The sequence below is a fragment of the Alosa pseudoharengus genome, unplaced genomic scaffold (genome assembly GCF_046254945.1).
Source record: "Alosa pseudoharengus isolate Yale_2024_CS ecotype anadromous, Long Island Sound unplaced genomic scaffold, YU_APseudo_1.1 YU_APseudo_1.1_scf_25, whole genome shotgun sequence".
In the NCBI taxonomy this organism is placed as follows: domain Eukaryota; kingdom Metazoa; phylum Chordata; class Actinopteri; order Clupeiformes; family Clupeidae; genus Alosa; species Alosa pseudoharengus.
In genome coordinates this window covers 1,495,544-1,513,082 of record NW_027468696.1, presented here as the reverse complement: position 1 = coordinate 1,513,082, position 17,539 = coordinate 1,495,544, and the positions used below count along the sequence as shown (strand labels likewise).

At 39.6% G+C, this 17,539-nt stretch overlaps 1 protein-coding gene across 1 annotated transcript in view; it reads right to left on the bottom strand.

The window, feature by feature from the left end:
* Positions 1-458: 458 nt before the first annotated feature.
* Positions 459-17,539, bottom strand: part of LOC143099195 (uncharacterized) — a 56,916-nt gene continuing 39,835 nt past the window's right edge. Inside the window, exons 2-7 of the mRNA XM_076262265.1 lie at positions 8,325-8,645; positions 7,895-8,218; positions 6,619-6,714; positions 3,037-3,141; positions 2,727-2,767; positions 459-2,597 (exon numbers count right to left, since the gene is read on the bottom strand). Coding sequence (XP_076118380.1) covers positions 2,280-2,597; positions 2,727-2,767; positions 3,037-3,141; positions 6,619-6,714; positions 7,895-8,218; positions 8,325-8,645 — 1,205 coding nt within the window. The 3' untranslated portion in view covers positions 459-2,279. The remainder of the gene's footprint in view (positions 2,598-2,726; positions 2,768-3,036; positions 3,142-6,618; positions 6,715-7,894; positions 8,219-8,324; positions 8,646-17,539) is intronic.

Below are 17,539 nucleotides of genomic sequence, written 5' to 3'. Positions count from 1 at the left end.
GAAACTGAGAATTATTGGACTTTAATTCAGGAAAAAAATAGCTCATCAAATAACTTTAAAGTAAAGTTGAAACATGGGGCAAAATACATTTTTATATATTTTTTCTTGAATTAAGAAAAAGACTGACGGCTCCTACACACAGTTGCATGCGTTGCAGTGCTGGAGAAGCATCCCATTCACTTTGCATGGGCTCACGTGTCATAAACAAATCATAAATGTTTATGACATAATGCTTCTGTTATTAAGTGTCAGTCGTTTTTGTCATGACAAATTAGGGTTAGGATTATGGCTAGGGTTAGGATTAGAAATTAGGATTAGGGTTAGGGTTAATGTGTCATGACAGTGTCATGTGTTAATGACAGTCACTCACACACACACACGTTTCAAAAGACCTTTCTATCATGTTTGATAATTAGACATTAGTATATAGTGATTTAGTGATTAACATTTGTATATATAATGCACATGATCCTATTACTAAGAGAAACTTGAGAATCTTGATATTGCATTTTATTAATTAAACTGCATGCGGTGTACAGATGATATATTATAGACCACCAAATAAATAGATATGTGTTTTGGTATAAGTGAAGATGGAGAATACATTTGAACAGAATACAGGAAAGTAATACATTTGGAGGATAGACTGTGCCATTGTAATAAACATTTAACAATACCGCCCCCTGTTGATGATATGAGGTAACAGCAGGTAAAATTGGAAAGGCCATATGGACATCTTCAAAACATTGTTCCGGGGCGTCATTCAATTCTACATGTCATGATTTCCAATGACTGAGGCCCCAGAATATTTGTAACGCATGAAATGTAATGAAAGTAAAATGTATTATTTTTGTGTTGCAGTAAACTCATAATGCTGCACTAAAAAAAATAACCCTTTGGATGTATAAACATGGTTGATATTGGTTGCAAGTAAATTAAATAAGTTGAAATGAAACTCAATATCAATTAAATCATTTATCTTTCACTTTACCAAAACAGATTAATTCATGTTTTAATGACACAATTTGACCTAATTTCACTGAAATAGTTTTAAGCTTGCATGGCAATTGGCTTATCACTAACCATAGCATATTCACAACAATCTGGATTCTCATTGGCTTCATCGAGGTTGGAGTAGATGGCAGGGTCAGACTCAAGCTAATTGGCTGCTGTGGACAGATGCACCTGTGTGCAGAGATGGTGTCGGATAGGGAGTAGATGTCATCACTGCCAGTTGCATTGGCACAGCCAGATGCTGATTGCAGAGTTTCCGCTAGCCTAAAATGGTGCCGGTCAAAGTGACATATACAACAAAATAAAGTCTGTTATTTACAAATACAGTGTTATTTTATTCCATACAACAAAGTAATTGCGGAGGAGGTCAAACCTAAATGTGGCTTTATACAACATTACAGCGAACGTTAACGTTACCCAGAACACTGAACAGTATTTTTTCCTGCGCCTCCCTTTAATAACATGCAAGTTCACCATACTTCCTCCCCTTTCTCGTTCCGTGAACCTCTGGAGTCGTGAGTTAAAGCAACACCAAAGAACTTTCTCTCTGTTGCACGCACGCTATTTGTTTATCCAGCACCGGCTTTGCAAATAACGATGTGCACAGACAAGGTAGAATATTTTGCATGACTTGCCACATCAAATGCAAGTCAAATTTGTAGTTTCTTATGTCTCATTCCATCGAACTACAGATCCGCTACCCAATCTGGCAACCTTACATAGTGCGGTTATAGCCGATTGAGGGCCGCGAGGCGAATGCAGAATTGCCGTTCACCCTGTTACGAGTTGATAAACCACTGAAACGATTTTGGAAACATTATTTTAAGGTATAAAAAACTCTTGCTTTAAGACATTTTTTTAACTGTTCCTGTGGTGTTGAGCAACTACAATTCCTGTTAATCCTACAATTTTACATTATAATTTATTTAAAGTTAATACATTGTAATGAAAAATAAACATTTAAATTAAATATCTTAAAGTAAATCGTGAGTGGAAGTGCATCTGTCAATTCATTCAATGTTCAAAGTATTATGAATCTTTATTAGAAATACACATTGGTTGGCCTATTCATGAGCATAGCCTATATCAGCAATTACACATGTTTAGGGGAATAGGGCATTATTAATATACCATGTAAGGTGGTATGTGCTAGAAATGGGTAAACCACTATCAGTGAGTCTGCCCGTGAGGTGGGGGCACCGCCGCGCCAGGCAGTGTCCCACATTGTCCCTCAGAAACATACCCCTTGCCCCCCCTTGGGCTTATTAGCAGGTGGTCACCCTACTGTTTGTGGTGGGTTGAAGGAGCTGATTGGCTGTGTGCGTGTTGGAGGTGGTGGGTTGAAGGAGCTGATTGGCTGCTTGCGTGTTGGAGGTGGTGGGTTGAGGGAGCTGATTGGCTGTGTGCCTGTTGGAGGTGGTGGGTTGAGGGAGCTGATTGGCTGCTTTAGCACTGGCAGGGTGTTGATCAGGTGCTGGAGGCGTTGCCAGGTAGTAGATGGATGTCAGAGCTGGACTGCTCCATTGGTCACTCTGGTCGGGTCCATCAGTGTCATGCTGTATTTCTGAGTACACACACGAGTCCTAGTGGACATAAATTGGAAATTGGAAATTTAGTGGAAATAAATTATAATGACAATAAATCTGATGAAACACCACCAACAAACATGCAAACTGAACTCAAAAGTCCAGTTCAAAAATGGATGTACTTACTTCTGTTTGTGACATGTTTCCAGAAAGAGGTGTGGGTGACGCTAATGTAAAAAAAAAATATATTTACACAAATATATTCAGTAGATAGATAGATAGATAGATAGATAGATACTTTATTGATCCCCAAGGTATATAAATATATATATATATAAAATCAAATCATGTCATATTCTTAATTAACTCTTGATAACTCATTGATAAATGTACTGTGTGCTCTTTCAGCATGGCATATCTGTATTCAAAACATATTCATAGATCCCATTTGTCATTTGTATAGACTGTTTTGGAGTGTGTGTGTGTGTGTATGTACCTTCTCTCCCATCAGCTCTGCTCTTCATCAGTCTAAAGGCCACTACAACCACAGCAAATATCACCACAGCAGCAACCAGGCCTCCAGACAGAGGAGCAAGATGATCTAGTGAGTACAGAATGAAGGTAAAGTCCAAAACAGCACATCTGACCACAACTACTATTAGCAGGACTCTCCAGTGTAAAAGGTCTATACAATATGTTCAAATATATTCATGAGTATGATGATGATGATGATGATGATGATGATGATGATTATTATTACAGTGCATGAAAATGCACTGTACTGTTCTTCCTAGGCTTATTCTTCTTCTAACGCACTTAACTTAAGCTTCAACCGTTTAACGTAGACACTTCATTCAAACTGCGTTACGTAGGTGCGAGAGGCGCAAACGTTTAACAACTTCCGCGTTCGATTATTGCAAGGGGGAGGGGGGGAAGTCCCCCTTTATGCAGACCACAGTAAGCCCTTGCTGCTAGGGTTGCCAACTTTCTGATATGAAAATAAGGAACGGGGGGGGGGGGGGCTCGATAATACACTTCAGTACACCGGCATCCACTTCAGTTAGTGGGGGGGGGGAGTATTGAAATTATGTATGTATTATTGTACTAAATAGTGCATCATTTTACAAAATTGTGAGCCATTATTTACTAAAATGTGCACATAATATATGCACAATCTAGTAAAATGAGATCATAATTGAGTAAAATGAGTGCACAATTTGGTCAAAGGAACGCACATTCTCACAATATATTTTTAAATAATCTTGCCTACATTATAGCCTGGGAAAAACCCAGACGTACTTCCGGCAAATTCGAGATTCGCTCTGAAAGTCCGTCTGGCCAAGAACCCATTCTAGCCCATTTTCATTTTTCCTAGATTGAGGCACCAGTCAGAACCCTTGACGATGACGATAGCGCTTGTTTGAAGCTGATATCACGTTGGTTTAAGACAGGGAGTTAGAAGTTTCTTAACTGCTTCCTTATGTTGGAATATGCAACATTGTACCAACATGTATGTAAGGGATACCTATGTGATATCTGCAACAGTGGTAGGGTACTGAAGACGGTTTGATATTCTGTTCATTTATAGGACTATAGTAACTGCACACGTAGCCGACAGAAATCACATAGGCTACTTTTGAATTGGTGTGCTATGCGAGCATAACTCGAATGCTACATTTCAGTGTTTGCCTTGAAACAATTCCAGCATAATTGCTTTGAATGTTTCAGTCTCTCGTCCCCCATTCCTGCTTTATATGTCCCGGTCAGCCAGAAAGGACAAAAATGCTTGTTTGAACGTAAACGGTTTTGTTCAGAGCTGAAAATGCAATTGTGTTTGACAGAGGGCAGATGTAAATTGCTAGTGACAAAATATTAGCTTTCAGCTGTGAACGAACCTTCCCCAGACCCACTCTAAGTTATGACTGAGAAGGGTCTGGTTTTAACCGGGCTAGCCTACTAGCTTACTCATTTTTTTATCTGGTGCAAAACAAGAATCATTTCGATGCAAAAGCACTTGATAAAGAAATAACTGTTTGTAGCCTATTATACTCAAACCAAATAACTCTGAAAACTGAACTGCCGGATATGCTGTCATAGAAAAAAATATATTGAACATCACAAGCAGCTCCAGAAGCTCTGAATTTCGTGAAGCCTTATTTTTTTATTTTTTCAGTCTCTGCAGCAATTAGGCTAGCCTATTTGTTTATCTTGCACAGATGCACTGTAAAACTTATGACAAGACATGTCATCTCACGCTACGCTATCAGCGTAATATATGTGACTCACAGTGCCTCAAATGAAAAGTGCATTCTCTGTTGGGATAGTGATGACAGACAAACTGAGAGGGATAAATGACAGCAGCAAAGTGTCCCTTTATTTCATACAAATTGTGTATTTTTTGTTCATATTCTAACTTATAATACTGATCTGTCATTGAATTGCACGGGTAGATTCTCAATAATACGGAACAAAATGTGTTCTGTATCGGTTCAATACGAAACACTTCTTTTTCCTTGCAAGTACAGGACGATTCTGTATTTTACGGAACGGTTGGCAACCCTACTCGCTGCACTAATGTCAATGGGAGACTTGTGGAATTTTACCAATGAATTGGTCATTATGTCTTTCTGGATTTGTTGAGCGATTTTTGTAAACTTGTGTCATATTCTGTAAGTGGATCATTTCAAGCCTAATAGTGCAATCGTTTCGAGTTCTGATTTGTAAAAAAATAACTTAATATCAGACCATGCTGCTGTCAGTTACTGCCCGGTTGCTAACAAGCTAGCCTCCTAGCTAAGGTAACATTTTAAACGGAGAAGTGTAATTTCTTTGAAATGAAAACTAGCTGAATAACATTACTGACATTAGTGAAAGTGAATAGTTTATACCTAAGTGAACTTGCAATAGTAGGCCTATATTTTAAGTTTAAGAATAGTCCTTCAACTATAGTCACTTGTTAGTGCATAGCCGTATTGCCATAGCTACTCCCATCCACTTGTATAGCGTTTTAAGCTAGCGTTAGCTAGCTAGCTAACTCGGTTCACATGACTAATTAAATTAATTAATAATTAAATATTAATTAATTAATATTCATGTCCTAAAGAATGATTCATTAATATTGTACATGATTATGTACAATAATACTGTGAACACAATTATGTTTATCTGCTCTAATTCCTTATTACGAGAGAAAGTTTATTTAGTGACGTAAGGTGAATCAAGTCCACAACTCTGTCCACAACTGTTTCAAAATAAAAGTCCTCACCGCAATAATTCACTGTTAAACAATTTAACCATTTAAACTATCCACTTATTTAAATGTTCAGCCATTCCAACTATATTAAACCATCATCTTAGCAACCAACATAACCATCACCTCAAATACCCTAGCAACAGCCTAGCAACCACCTCAAGTACCATAGCAACAGCCTAGCAACCACTTCCTCAGTTACAACCTAGCAACCAATATAGCAACCAATGTGTTTAACCTAGCAACCAGCATAGCAACCACCACAACTAACCTAACAACAGCCTAGCAACCACCTCAAGTACCCTAGCAACCATGTCAAATACCCTAGCAACAGCCTAGCAACCACTTCCACAGTTACAACCTAGCAACCATTATAACAACCAATGACTTTAACCTAGCAACCAGCATAGCAACCACCATAACTATCCTAGCAACAGCCTAGCAACCACCTCAAGTACCCTAGCAATAGCCTAGCAACCATGTCAAATACCCTAGCAACAGCCTAGCAACACCACAATGTCAACCTAGCAACAAACAGGATTACCCAAGCAACCAGCATATCAACCTCTTAATTTGGCATGACAACCAACATATGTACTATCAACACTATTGTAACTATATTGGCATTATTTGTTTTTACTCTGTATGATATTTTACATCATATTTTTTGCATTTTCATGCACTGGTAATTCCTTGGGAATTGAATTTCTATTTATTATTATTATTATTATTATTATTCATGATGTGTGTCATCTCTTTGTGTGTGTATATTTGTGTGTGTGTTTGTGTGTGTGTGAACCCAACTAATAAAATTGATTATAGCCTCACCGCCTGATGCTGATGTGGGATCAGATTGAAAGTGTGTGGTCCTCTCAGACTCTGTGATCTTGGACAGCGGTCTGGATGTTGGGTTATGGGTGGACACTGACACAGGAAGACACATTTGAAAAGAAACTTTGCAAAATTAATGACATGGCAAAAATGCAGAACTACAGAATTAAGCATTACGTCATTAATACAAGTGATTACTTCCTAGAACTGTCTAACTCATTGGTTCCCAAACTTTTAACAGGCATGTACCCCCTGAGACATTATGATCTTCCGGAGTACCCCCAACACCACTAGGCTAATTGTTAACACGTTTTTTTAAATTGTTTTATTAATATTTATTTGTATCAATTTTGTCGAGAATAGTGAATATGATCATAAACATATGATACAAATCTCATCAATAGTCAACATATGATAGGCCTACAAATGTGCTGAATATAATGATTTTAAATAGATCTGTACCTAATCTCACACATCTCACAATCGTCTTGTTGAATGCAGTGATCTTATCTGCTAGGTGCTTGTCTTTGCCTTGTAACTGGAGATTTATTGAGCTTTCCAAATATATCGACAGGCCAGCTTCGTCAAGAAATGTTCATTAGTGAACGTGCTTGCAGATTCAAACATGCGCTCTTCCTCCAAGAAGAGGCGACTCGGAGCTCAAACAAGCGACAGTACTTTACCTCGGGAAAGCCACCTTGCCTCGCTGTGAAACAGTACAGCCCTTTGGTCAGCTCCCATCTCCTCTCAAAGTGCTGAGAATAGACATGCTTTTAAGGGCCGGGTCTTGATGAAATTCACCACTCTCACAACCTCGTTCAAAATCTCATTCAGGTCGGGACTAACTAAGCTGCCTTGACACGAGCGCTTCCCTATGAATAACACAGTGCGTCCATTGCGCATCGGGTGCTACCTGGGCCTAGGCTACAGATAAAAAAATAAAATAAAAAAACTCCTGTTTTTCACGTCAGTTCACGCCCCACCTGGCATGTCTCCGCGACCCACAGTTTGAGAAACGCTGTTTTACCCTCTCTGTCTCCACTCTCGAATATTTTGTTAATGCGGAGAAAATAAGTTTTTAATGTGCAGTGCAAATGCGGAAGTTAAGTTACCAACGTGGGATAGAGAAAACGTTTGAAAAGGCATATGACTTAGATCTTTTTTCGCGTACCTCCTGACATCATTCCACGTACCCCTGGGGGTACGCGTACCCCAGTTTGACAACCGTGGGTCTAACTAAACTAAATGTTACATATTTATCTATGTGACTTACCTACTGTGAGATTAACTCTTGTGAAGACATGGGCTCCTTGTATGTCAACCCCACACCCATATGTCCCAGCATCCTCCAGGGTCAGGTCATGTATGGTCACAGTGAAGATGTTTTCATTCTTCTTGTCCTGTAGAGATACTCTCCCACTGTGGGTCCACTCTGCTTGGCCATCTGACCGGATGACATAAACACCATCTTTAAACTCTCCTTTCAGCAGGTACTTTTTGTTTGACTCATAACCCTTCTGAGATGGACAGTTGATGACAGCATCTCCTCCCTCATTTCCTCTCACTGTGATCTCCTCACAGCTCACACAGCTCAACACTGACAGAGAGACAGAATGAGAGAGATGAAGGAGGGAGAACATGAACAACAGGTGTGTATATTAAACTCATTTCATCCACATTTCTCATGCTGTTATGTGACTTACATACTGTTAGCTTCACTCTAGTTATATAATGTGTTCCAAATGTGAGAACTCCGCACACATATATCCCTGCATCCTTTGGTGTCAGGTTACGCATGGTCACGGTGAAGACGTTTGTGTCCTTCCTGTCCTGCAGAGATAATCTCCCACTTTGTGTCCATGGCAAATGTCCACTGGATCGGATGACATCAACACCACCTTTAAACTCTCCTTTCCGTAGGTACTTTGCGGAGGACTCAGAACCCTTCTGATATGGACAATTGATGACAACATTTCCTCCATCATGTCCTGTCACTGTGATCTCCTCACAGGTCACACAGCACACTGAGAGAGAGAGAGAGAGAGAGAGAGAGAGAGAGAGAGAGAGAGAGAGAGAGAGAGAGAGAGAAGGTGCCTTAATATGTTTTAGTCAAAGGTTGTAGTAAGCTAACTAAGTTAAGCTAACTGTTTGGTTTGCTCTGACAAACAGTGTGTCAGGTCGAGTGCGATGGAGTTGAGGGGTGGGGTTATGTCGTCATAAAATTGCCGGCTTTGCCTTTTACACTGAAAAAGTTTCTTTGAAAGTTCAAATGTCAAGAAAATGGAATTTTCTGGTATCAAATCTTCAGGTGTCATTTTTTCTGAGTTGGTTGTAATACCACAAAAGAGAATTTACAAAGTAGATTTTGTGCAATTGTAAGTTGACATCTAGTGCCACTAGATCAGTCAAATGCAAGATCTTCCTTGCAGATAATATATGACTTTTTCACAATACAACAGTGGTAAGACACAAGACTCCAATACACCCAGTGCAAGTGTCTACCACACTCAAGGATTATTCTTCACAACAGTACAGAGATGTAAAACACTGAACACTGAATAGCATAGTGTTGTGCAGCTTTCAACAGATATTCAGAGAGATTACCATTGTATGCTTATGTATAACTTCTAGTGCTGTCAGTTAAACGCGTTATTAACGGCGTTAACGGACACCTATTTTAACGGCGTAAATTTTTTTATCGCGAGATTAACATTCATTTTGGTGTAACAAACCTTGTAGTTTTTTCACATGCTGTTGCAACAACTAGTAACGTTAGAACAACTACAACACCACACCGATCTAGCCAGACCAGAAACTAAACAATACGCACTGACGAATGGAATGGAACAGAACATTGTATGTGCTGCATACACGCCCCCTTTTAGGGGGAAGATGACTGATATAATGGAAATCTATGCTGCATCAAAGTGGAGAGAGAAACGTGCTTATAGTAAACTTACTAAATCTTGAAACAAACATGAATAAAAGGCACAAAATAAGGTTGGTGTAAGAGTTATCTGTGTGTTTATGGGATTAATGTGACCATGTTCCTATGTTTTGCTCTCTGCAGTTTACTAACAGGAGTGTTACGAATGTATCGATAGGCACAGTCAAACTGCCCGTGGCTGACTAATTCAGCAAGCTTAACTCTACATGCCATAACATCAACTAAACATAAGTCACACATTCATTCTATCACTTGTAATATGAACGTAGCCTATTTCCTACAACTAGGTGAGATAATTGGCTATGTTATACTGAAGTTCCACAGTTAGCTAGCTAGCAAAGTTGCCACAATATTCCGTACAGTCTGCCGCCTCTGGTTTGGCAAGCTAACCATTTTGCATGGTATATTAGGCCTATGGTAAGTGTACATGCTAAATTTGTATAATACATGGGGTATTGCAAACAAATAAGATTGGTAATGTACATCGTTTCGACATGAGTAAGTTACATAAACACAATTCTTCATAACTGCCATGTTAGTAAAATGATTAAAGGTCCTGTGAATGAATAACTAGATGTAACGTCAACGTGTGATTACTAGCTGTCTTTCAATGGTATAATGTTAATGTGTTTCTTCCGCTAAAATGGGGCGTGATGCAGATCAAATGTATCTTTATGATGATGCGCCGTTAGTAGGCTACGTAAAGGCATGCTGCACACACTTGGTTGGACTAACGAGCCGGCCAAAGAGTAGTAGCCTAGGCTGACGCATTAGTTGTGTGCAGCCAAAGATATTTTCACCGTCACTTGTTCTGTTATCAACATTCCTCTTTGGCTGCTACTATTTGCGATGCACTCTGCTTTTGACATTCATTTACATTAGATTCCATTCTTTTCAATACAACTCCGCACACCAGCATCACACTTTGCAGCCGTGTAAATCACGATTCACGCTGTGGACGCTCACCTGGTAACCTGGATTACAGATTACCTGACCGAGCGACCACAGTTCGTCAGACTGAAGAACTGTCTCTCTGACACTGTGATCTGCAGCACCGGAGCGCCACAGGGAACTGTGCCCTCTCCAGTCCTGTTCACCCTGTACACATCTGACTTCTGCTACAACACCGAGTCATGCCACATGCAGAAGTTTTCTGATGATACTGCAATTGTGGGGTGTATCAGGAACGGGCAGGAGGAGGAGTACAGGAGCCTGGTGGAGGACTTTGTGCAGTGGTGCAAACTCAATCATCTTCAACTTAACACTTCAAAGACCAAGGAGATGGTGGTGGATTTCCGCAGGTCTAAGCCCACTCTGCTACCAGTCCACATTGATGGGGTCAATGTGGAGGTGGTTAGCACCTACAAGTATCTGGGTCTCCACCTGGACAATAAACTGGACTGGTCAGCCAACACTGATGCACTCTACAAGAAAGGGCAGAGCAGGCTGTACTTCCTGAGGAGGCTGCGGTCCTTCTATGTGTGCAGTAAGCTCCTCAGGATGTTCTACCAGTCTGTTGTTGCCAGATTAAGAATAAGATTAGATTGTTAGATTAAGAATATCTAAATGATCAGCATAACAAAACAATTTGAATCTCAAAATGTAGCTTGACTGGTTCTGTTGGTTATGGGTAATGATTGTTTGGTTGGGGCTATGAGAATTGTGTGTGTGGGTGTGGCTATGGGATTGGTCATCCTGATGGACAAGACTATCATGCAAAGCTAAGATGTTTCAATTCACTTTGGATTCAAGTGGTATATACATGGCAATGTAAAGTACATCACTCACTCAAAACAACTCATACAACAAAAAGTATAGTAACTTTTTTTGAAAGTTGAACTGGTGCCTGTGTTGAAATCCATGTCTATATGTTTCATATCTTGATAACTTTTTTCCTGAGGTTTAATTGTATATTAAAATATAAAATGGCTCTTGACACTAACTAATATTTCTTATATGTGTTGAAAAAGCAAACGCATTATGGTGTGCCTTGTCTGGCCTTATATCTGAATCTGGATGGAGAAAATGGGTCACAAGTCAGAAAGTGTCTCGTAATGAGCATAACAAGAAACAGGTGAGGCACTGACAAGGCTAATTAACAGAAACAGGTGAGGGGTGGGGACAGATACACTATTAACTGAAACACATGGCTATATAACAAAACATCACATGGTACAAGTAGACAAATGTCCACAGCAACCTTGGAAAAAGACACTCACCCATAGGCATGTAAACCATTTTCGATGCCTTCATTAATATAGTTTGAGTAAAGCTACCAACTCAATATTTTGTGCATGTGCTAATTGAAACACATTTTTTTCAATGATATGGTTGTCTGTAAGGAAGACATTGTCATACATGTGAAAAATACACATAAAATTTAAATGTGAAATTATTTTTATGATTTTTAATGTGTCATAAACCATAGATTTTGATTTCTTCCGGACATATTTCTACCTGTTAATAATGCAGTACTGTCTTGTATATAAGTCTTATATATATTTGTATATAAAATTACATTATATATATATATATATATGTAAAAGATCTGATGTGGTTCGACTTGAAGATATTGTGGTCAAAAGTTGCTATTTTTTTAATTTAATGCCATATTCAACATGCCATAACTTGGCAAATATTAATCTCTGGGCCAAATAACTTTGCATTGTGCAATATTCCCTGACCATTTCAAGCATATAACTAGCCTGGGTTTTCCCATGCTGCCTTACGCGCACGATTTTATTCATGCTGCTAGGCAGCCTGGATTCTATGAACTTCGTTTTCACCTCAACGAAGGAACCAATCACAGAACGGATAGAGGGCAGCAAGACGATGACAACACACCGAAGCCGTTATGATCTACGTACAGACACATTTGATAGACATTCGTAGCGCCCAATAAACGGCTCTGGGCATTCGTAAACCATGTTTCAAATACGAGAAAATTAATGTCTAGTTCCCAGACCCCATCTCAATGAGATGAGGTCTGACGTTAGCCAGGCTAGCATATAACATGAATTGTTCAAATCTAATGACCCAAGGAACTTTAAAAATCGGCATTTTATCCAGACCCTGTTTTTTAAACCTCCATATCTTAGAAAATAAAGTAGATAGAAGCTTAAACTTTTGCACAGTAGTTGTTGGGTATTATAGCATTATTGACATAAAGTATGAGGCAAATCCAAGATGGTCAGGCGGGAGGCATCTGTTGATTTGGCACGGAATGACCCCTCAGCGCTCATGGCGCCACTGCTCCCTCTTCTATGTCAAAATTCCATGATGGAATCTTATGAGACAGGGTGCCTACTCTAGCCTATTAGTCCTTTAAAATGTTATATAACATTGAGGAAATGCAGAAATGATTTAGAAACGCACAACAACAGCTACGTATAAAATAATTTTTACCAAAACAAAAATAAAATATTTTTTTATTTTTTTACCATCACTTTGGCGCCCCATTGGTGGTGCGCCCCTATGCGCTGCATATACACACTTTTTACGCCACTGTTCACACATATCTGTGTTGCATGCAAACACTTCAGGAGGCAGCCCCCCAAAAAATACCTAATGTGCTAAAAATGAATGGATGTATTGGAAGACCTTACCTGTTATTATGATGAGAGTGAGTAGGCAGAAGCTTGTCATGTTCATCTGTTTGTCCACGTCGCTATCAGTCTGCTAGTCTGTGTGTCTTGTGGGATTTGGGAATCCCCCTTTATTTATACATCATGAGTTCCTCCAACATCCTGTCCTCCATGTGTCTGTGGGCACGTTTTCCCACACATACCTCATAGTTCTTCATAAGCCCCTCTTCCTTCTTTGTGAATTTCACCATAATTTCACTCTTGAGTAATAGATGGGGGTGGGGGGTTGATGTTCCTTATTTACACAGTAGCCTAAATCAGTAGTTGGGAATGTGTGACTATTCTCTCTCTCATGGCTGTGTGTCTCTGAGGCAAAGGGAAGACGCAGATATTCCCCTGCAGTTTGGCCTCTCATTTACAAGAAAACCCAGTTTTTATCACATGATTATTTCTAAAAACTCCGGCCAAAGTGAAGATTTCTGATAACGCCGGTTATGCAGGGATGGATTACTGCACGGCCCTACCGGGCCCAGGCCCAGGGGCCCAAGGGGTCAGGGTGCCCTGAAGCCCAAGCATTTGCATGGAATCATTGCCTCAATATCAACAAATCAGGATGTAGGCTATGAATCTGATTGAATTTAGTATTGGCCATCCCCAAAATGCACCATAATTAGGGTTGGGTACCGTTTGGGTTTTATCCGATACCGCTGCTAAATCGATACTTTTAAAACGGTGCCGGTGCCGAAACGGTTCCTGAACCGGTACTTTGTTTTTAAAATGTTTTAAATTAAAATGGTCTAAAGCATGAATTGCTTTTTTATTATTATTGATAAGACAAATTTGAACATGAAATTGAACTGTTCAATTTACTATCAATATCTCATTGCTCCAACGAATAATACATTTAAATGTTAAAACAGCTTGCCATGCATGCACATACAATGCTCTGCTTTCAAGTTTACCCCGTGTAGGCAGTTTGCCATAAGGTATGTTAAAACCGCTTGCCATAGAACTGCCAGATCATGGACAATGGCATTTGCAAGCAAGCAAGTCTAACAGGGACTCTACTTTCCAGTTAAATCAGTGTGTTCCCAAATGCTTCAATAAATTTCACGTCTTAACCCATAACACACAATAGTTTTGAACATGTTAGGCTACATGTCGGTGTTGAAGTGTTTAGATTCCCAGCGCTAGCCTAGGCATCTTAGCAGCAACTATGGCTATGCGCTAACACCAGTCATTTAACATGATCTTCATATTCATTGTGATGCTATATGGGCCTCATGCACATGAAAGATTAATATTGTAGCGTCGGCGCAAAAAGACAGTGTTAGCGTTCTCCCGCGAAAGGCATGCTGGGACACGAGAGCGAACATTTGGGGGGTTTATGTCGTTATTCTCGTAAGTTATAAGTGTAAAGTTAGTGTTTTTAGTGTAACATGTTTCCCTTTTAGTTTTCCCTCATGTGTGTTCCTTTTTGTGTGGGGGGCTGGACCTCCCCTGTTGATGTAGTGTGTGTGTCTTCTTGGCCAGCCCTTTTTGCATTGTGATCTGTGTCTGTGTCCCTGCCCTCGTTCTCAGTGAATAAAGCTTGCTCTGAACAATTCTTGGCGTCCTGAAACCTTCAAACGTTACAATATCATGCCATTATGTTGTTTAGAACACACCATGAAATAAAGTTTTCACCTTAAGACTTTGCTGATAACATTTCAAATAAATGCCAGTTAGCGCATTAGCAAGGATATTGTGTAACATATAGGCTACTTGTTGATGTTGTTTCATAGCCTTTTGCTTGTGTGTAGTTAGGCCCACTGCTAGATTTTGACAGGAGCTCCCGATATCGCTTTTGTAAGCTACTTGGGCTCACGCAAGCTGTCAAACATTGTCCACTCGCCTATGTGGTGCACCCACCCCTCTGGTTCATCCAGTGTTTATGTTACAGACCTCTCAAGTCTGACACACGCATTTCAATGACTTCACACGCTCACACGCCACACATGGCATTTCTCGAAAAATTATTAACTTGCCCGCACAGAAATTTCTAAGGGTTATATTTTACAAACGTGTCACACAACGTTGCTGTCTGTGCGCTCATTCAGTTCAGAGAGCTGCTGTTCAGTTACTAACCTATCGGCCAATCAGAAAATAGGATTTCTCAACCAATCAGGAAATAGTTTTGTTTTGATGTGGGTCCGCAACGTGGAGACTGCTGGTCCGCGAGCTACACAAAAAAGTGGTGGTAGGCTATGATCGATCATTCAATGCAGGCGTCTGCGCGAGAGAAACTGAGATAACGTTGGTATCAAAGCTCCGCTTCAACCTGTTGATAATTGTTTAACGACACTTAATAGAACAACTTTGATTTCTGGAACTTCCATAGTTCAACAGAGCAGAGACTGTACAATACACTGTATAGCACTGAGTAGGCTATTGTATAGTCAAATTTGAATAACGTGGCCAAAAGCTAGCCTTCTTTCTATCTCTGCTCGCCAAAAAGCTGGTATTGTGTTTCCTGAATCCTTACATTCAGGCATTCAAATTAAACTTCATTAAAAAACATGTATTTGTTTTCTCCATTTCCTACCTGATGCTTGCATGAGGGAAACATCCCAAAACAATAGCACCCATATAATTCTTGCTGTTTTGAGAAGTATTTATTTTCTTATGCAAGCATCATGCAACCATGCAAAAGCAATGAAACTAATTATATCTTACATTAGTAAAGCAGTCCTCTGATGTGCATGTCACAAAACATTTAAGTGAAAGTGCATGTATAACAATATAGGCATAATAATGATTGTGATAATGATAATGATAATGACAATTTGATTTGGAGGGTGAGTGGCGTTGGGTATATGTAGATGAGCCCTATGACCCCAAAGTCTGCCATGACTGGGCCTCAAGTCAAAGAAGTTTGAGAAAGGCTGGTCTACATAACCTGCATTAGATTGAGGTTTGCAGTGATGTGCCTGAAGGCACGGGTTGAGGACCCAGTCAGTTACATCACAATATGCACATTTGTTTAAATTCATACCTACGTAATCACCATGACCAAAATTTTACTTTTTTTTTACTTTGAATCTTGAAAAAAAAATATTGACCTACCTACCGACCTACCTACTGACATTGAACCACAGTGCTTTAAATGGGAGCCCCCAGTAAGTCAAGTCAAGTCAAGTCAAGTTTATTTATATTGCGCATTTCATACACAGAGGTCATTCAATGTGCTTTACATAAACAAAACCAAACAATAATAACAAATAAAAAGCATAGAAAGGCAATATAGTCAAAGAATAGTTAAAAGGTAAAGATCATAATAAAAAGAAAACATAAAACACAAGGTAAAATAATTTAAAAATAAAGGATAATTAGTAAGCAAAAAACAAAGGCAAAAGTAGTAAAAAAAAAAGTAATAAAAGATAAAGTACAGTATCAGTCATCAAGGCATCAAAATCTGCCACAGACACTTACAACACACAACATCACTCAAACACACACACACACACACACACACACACGGACAGAACCACCACTGTTCAAGAGACCATTTTGGGGCTAAATGTGCTTTTTCTCATTTGGTTGTTTTCTGTTTGTTTATAGAGCAGAATGAGCCACTGCTATTCAAATTATTATTATAATTTATGTTATTATTATTTATTATTGTTTACTATAGGGTTCTAGAATAAATAAAACAGTGTGTTTGAAATAATGGAATTTGTGCTCTCTCATGAAGCTGGGTCGATGGGACATGGGGAGGGTGGGTCTGTTGCTCGGGGGGAGGGGGCGTGGCATCACGAGTAGCTCAAGCCAGGGGGTCAAGAGCGTGCAGATTAGCTTCGGCATGTTAGCATACGCCATTTTCAAATATGGCGCTGCATGGAGCATTTGGAACCAGCTCCATGCACGAAAATCCGTGTTGGGCACGAGCTCTCATGCGCGTACATGTTGGTGGGCGGGTACCTATCCGGCGGCTACAGCCAAACGTTATTCAGTGCGTATTTCTTGAGGATCCTATGAGAAGACGTGCATATTATGGTTGTTTATCCATCATATGACAAATAAATAAATAAAGAAAATTGTATTGATCTTGTTTCGTTGTTGTTTGTCCTGAACAAACGTAGCAAGACAATAAATTACACAACAGTGGCATAAAGACCTTGTCTCATTACACCATGGGTCTCCAACACGTTGCTCTCAACCTATAGCCGCCCCCTTTGGAGCTTGCCAGAGGCTGAAGCACTAGGCTACTACATTTAAACACAATTATTGCCGCGAGGCATTCCAGCCTACGAATTTAATAAAAAGTAAACCATGCATAATTTAAAAAAAAACTCAATTTAGGCTACTTCGCTATGCGATAAGGTTTCCATTAGAGCACAGCGCACGT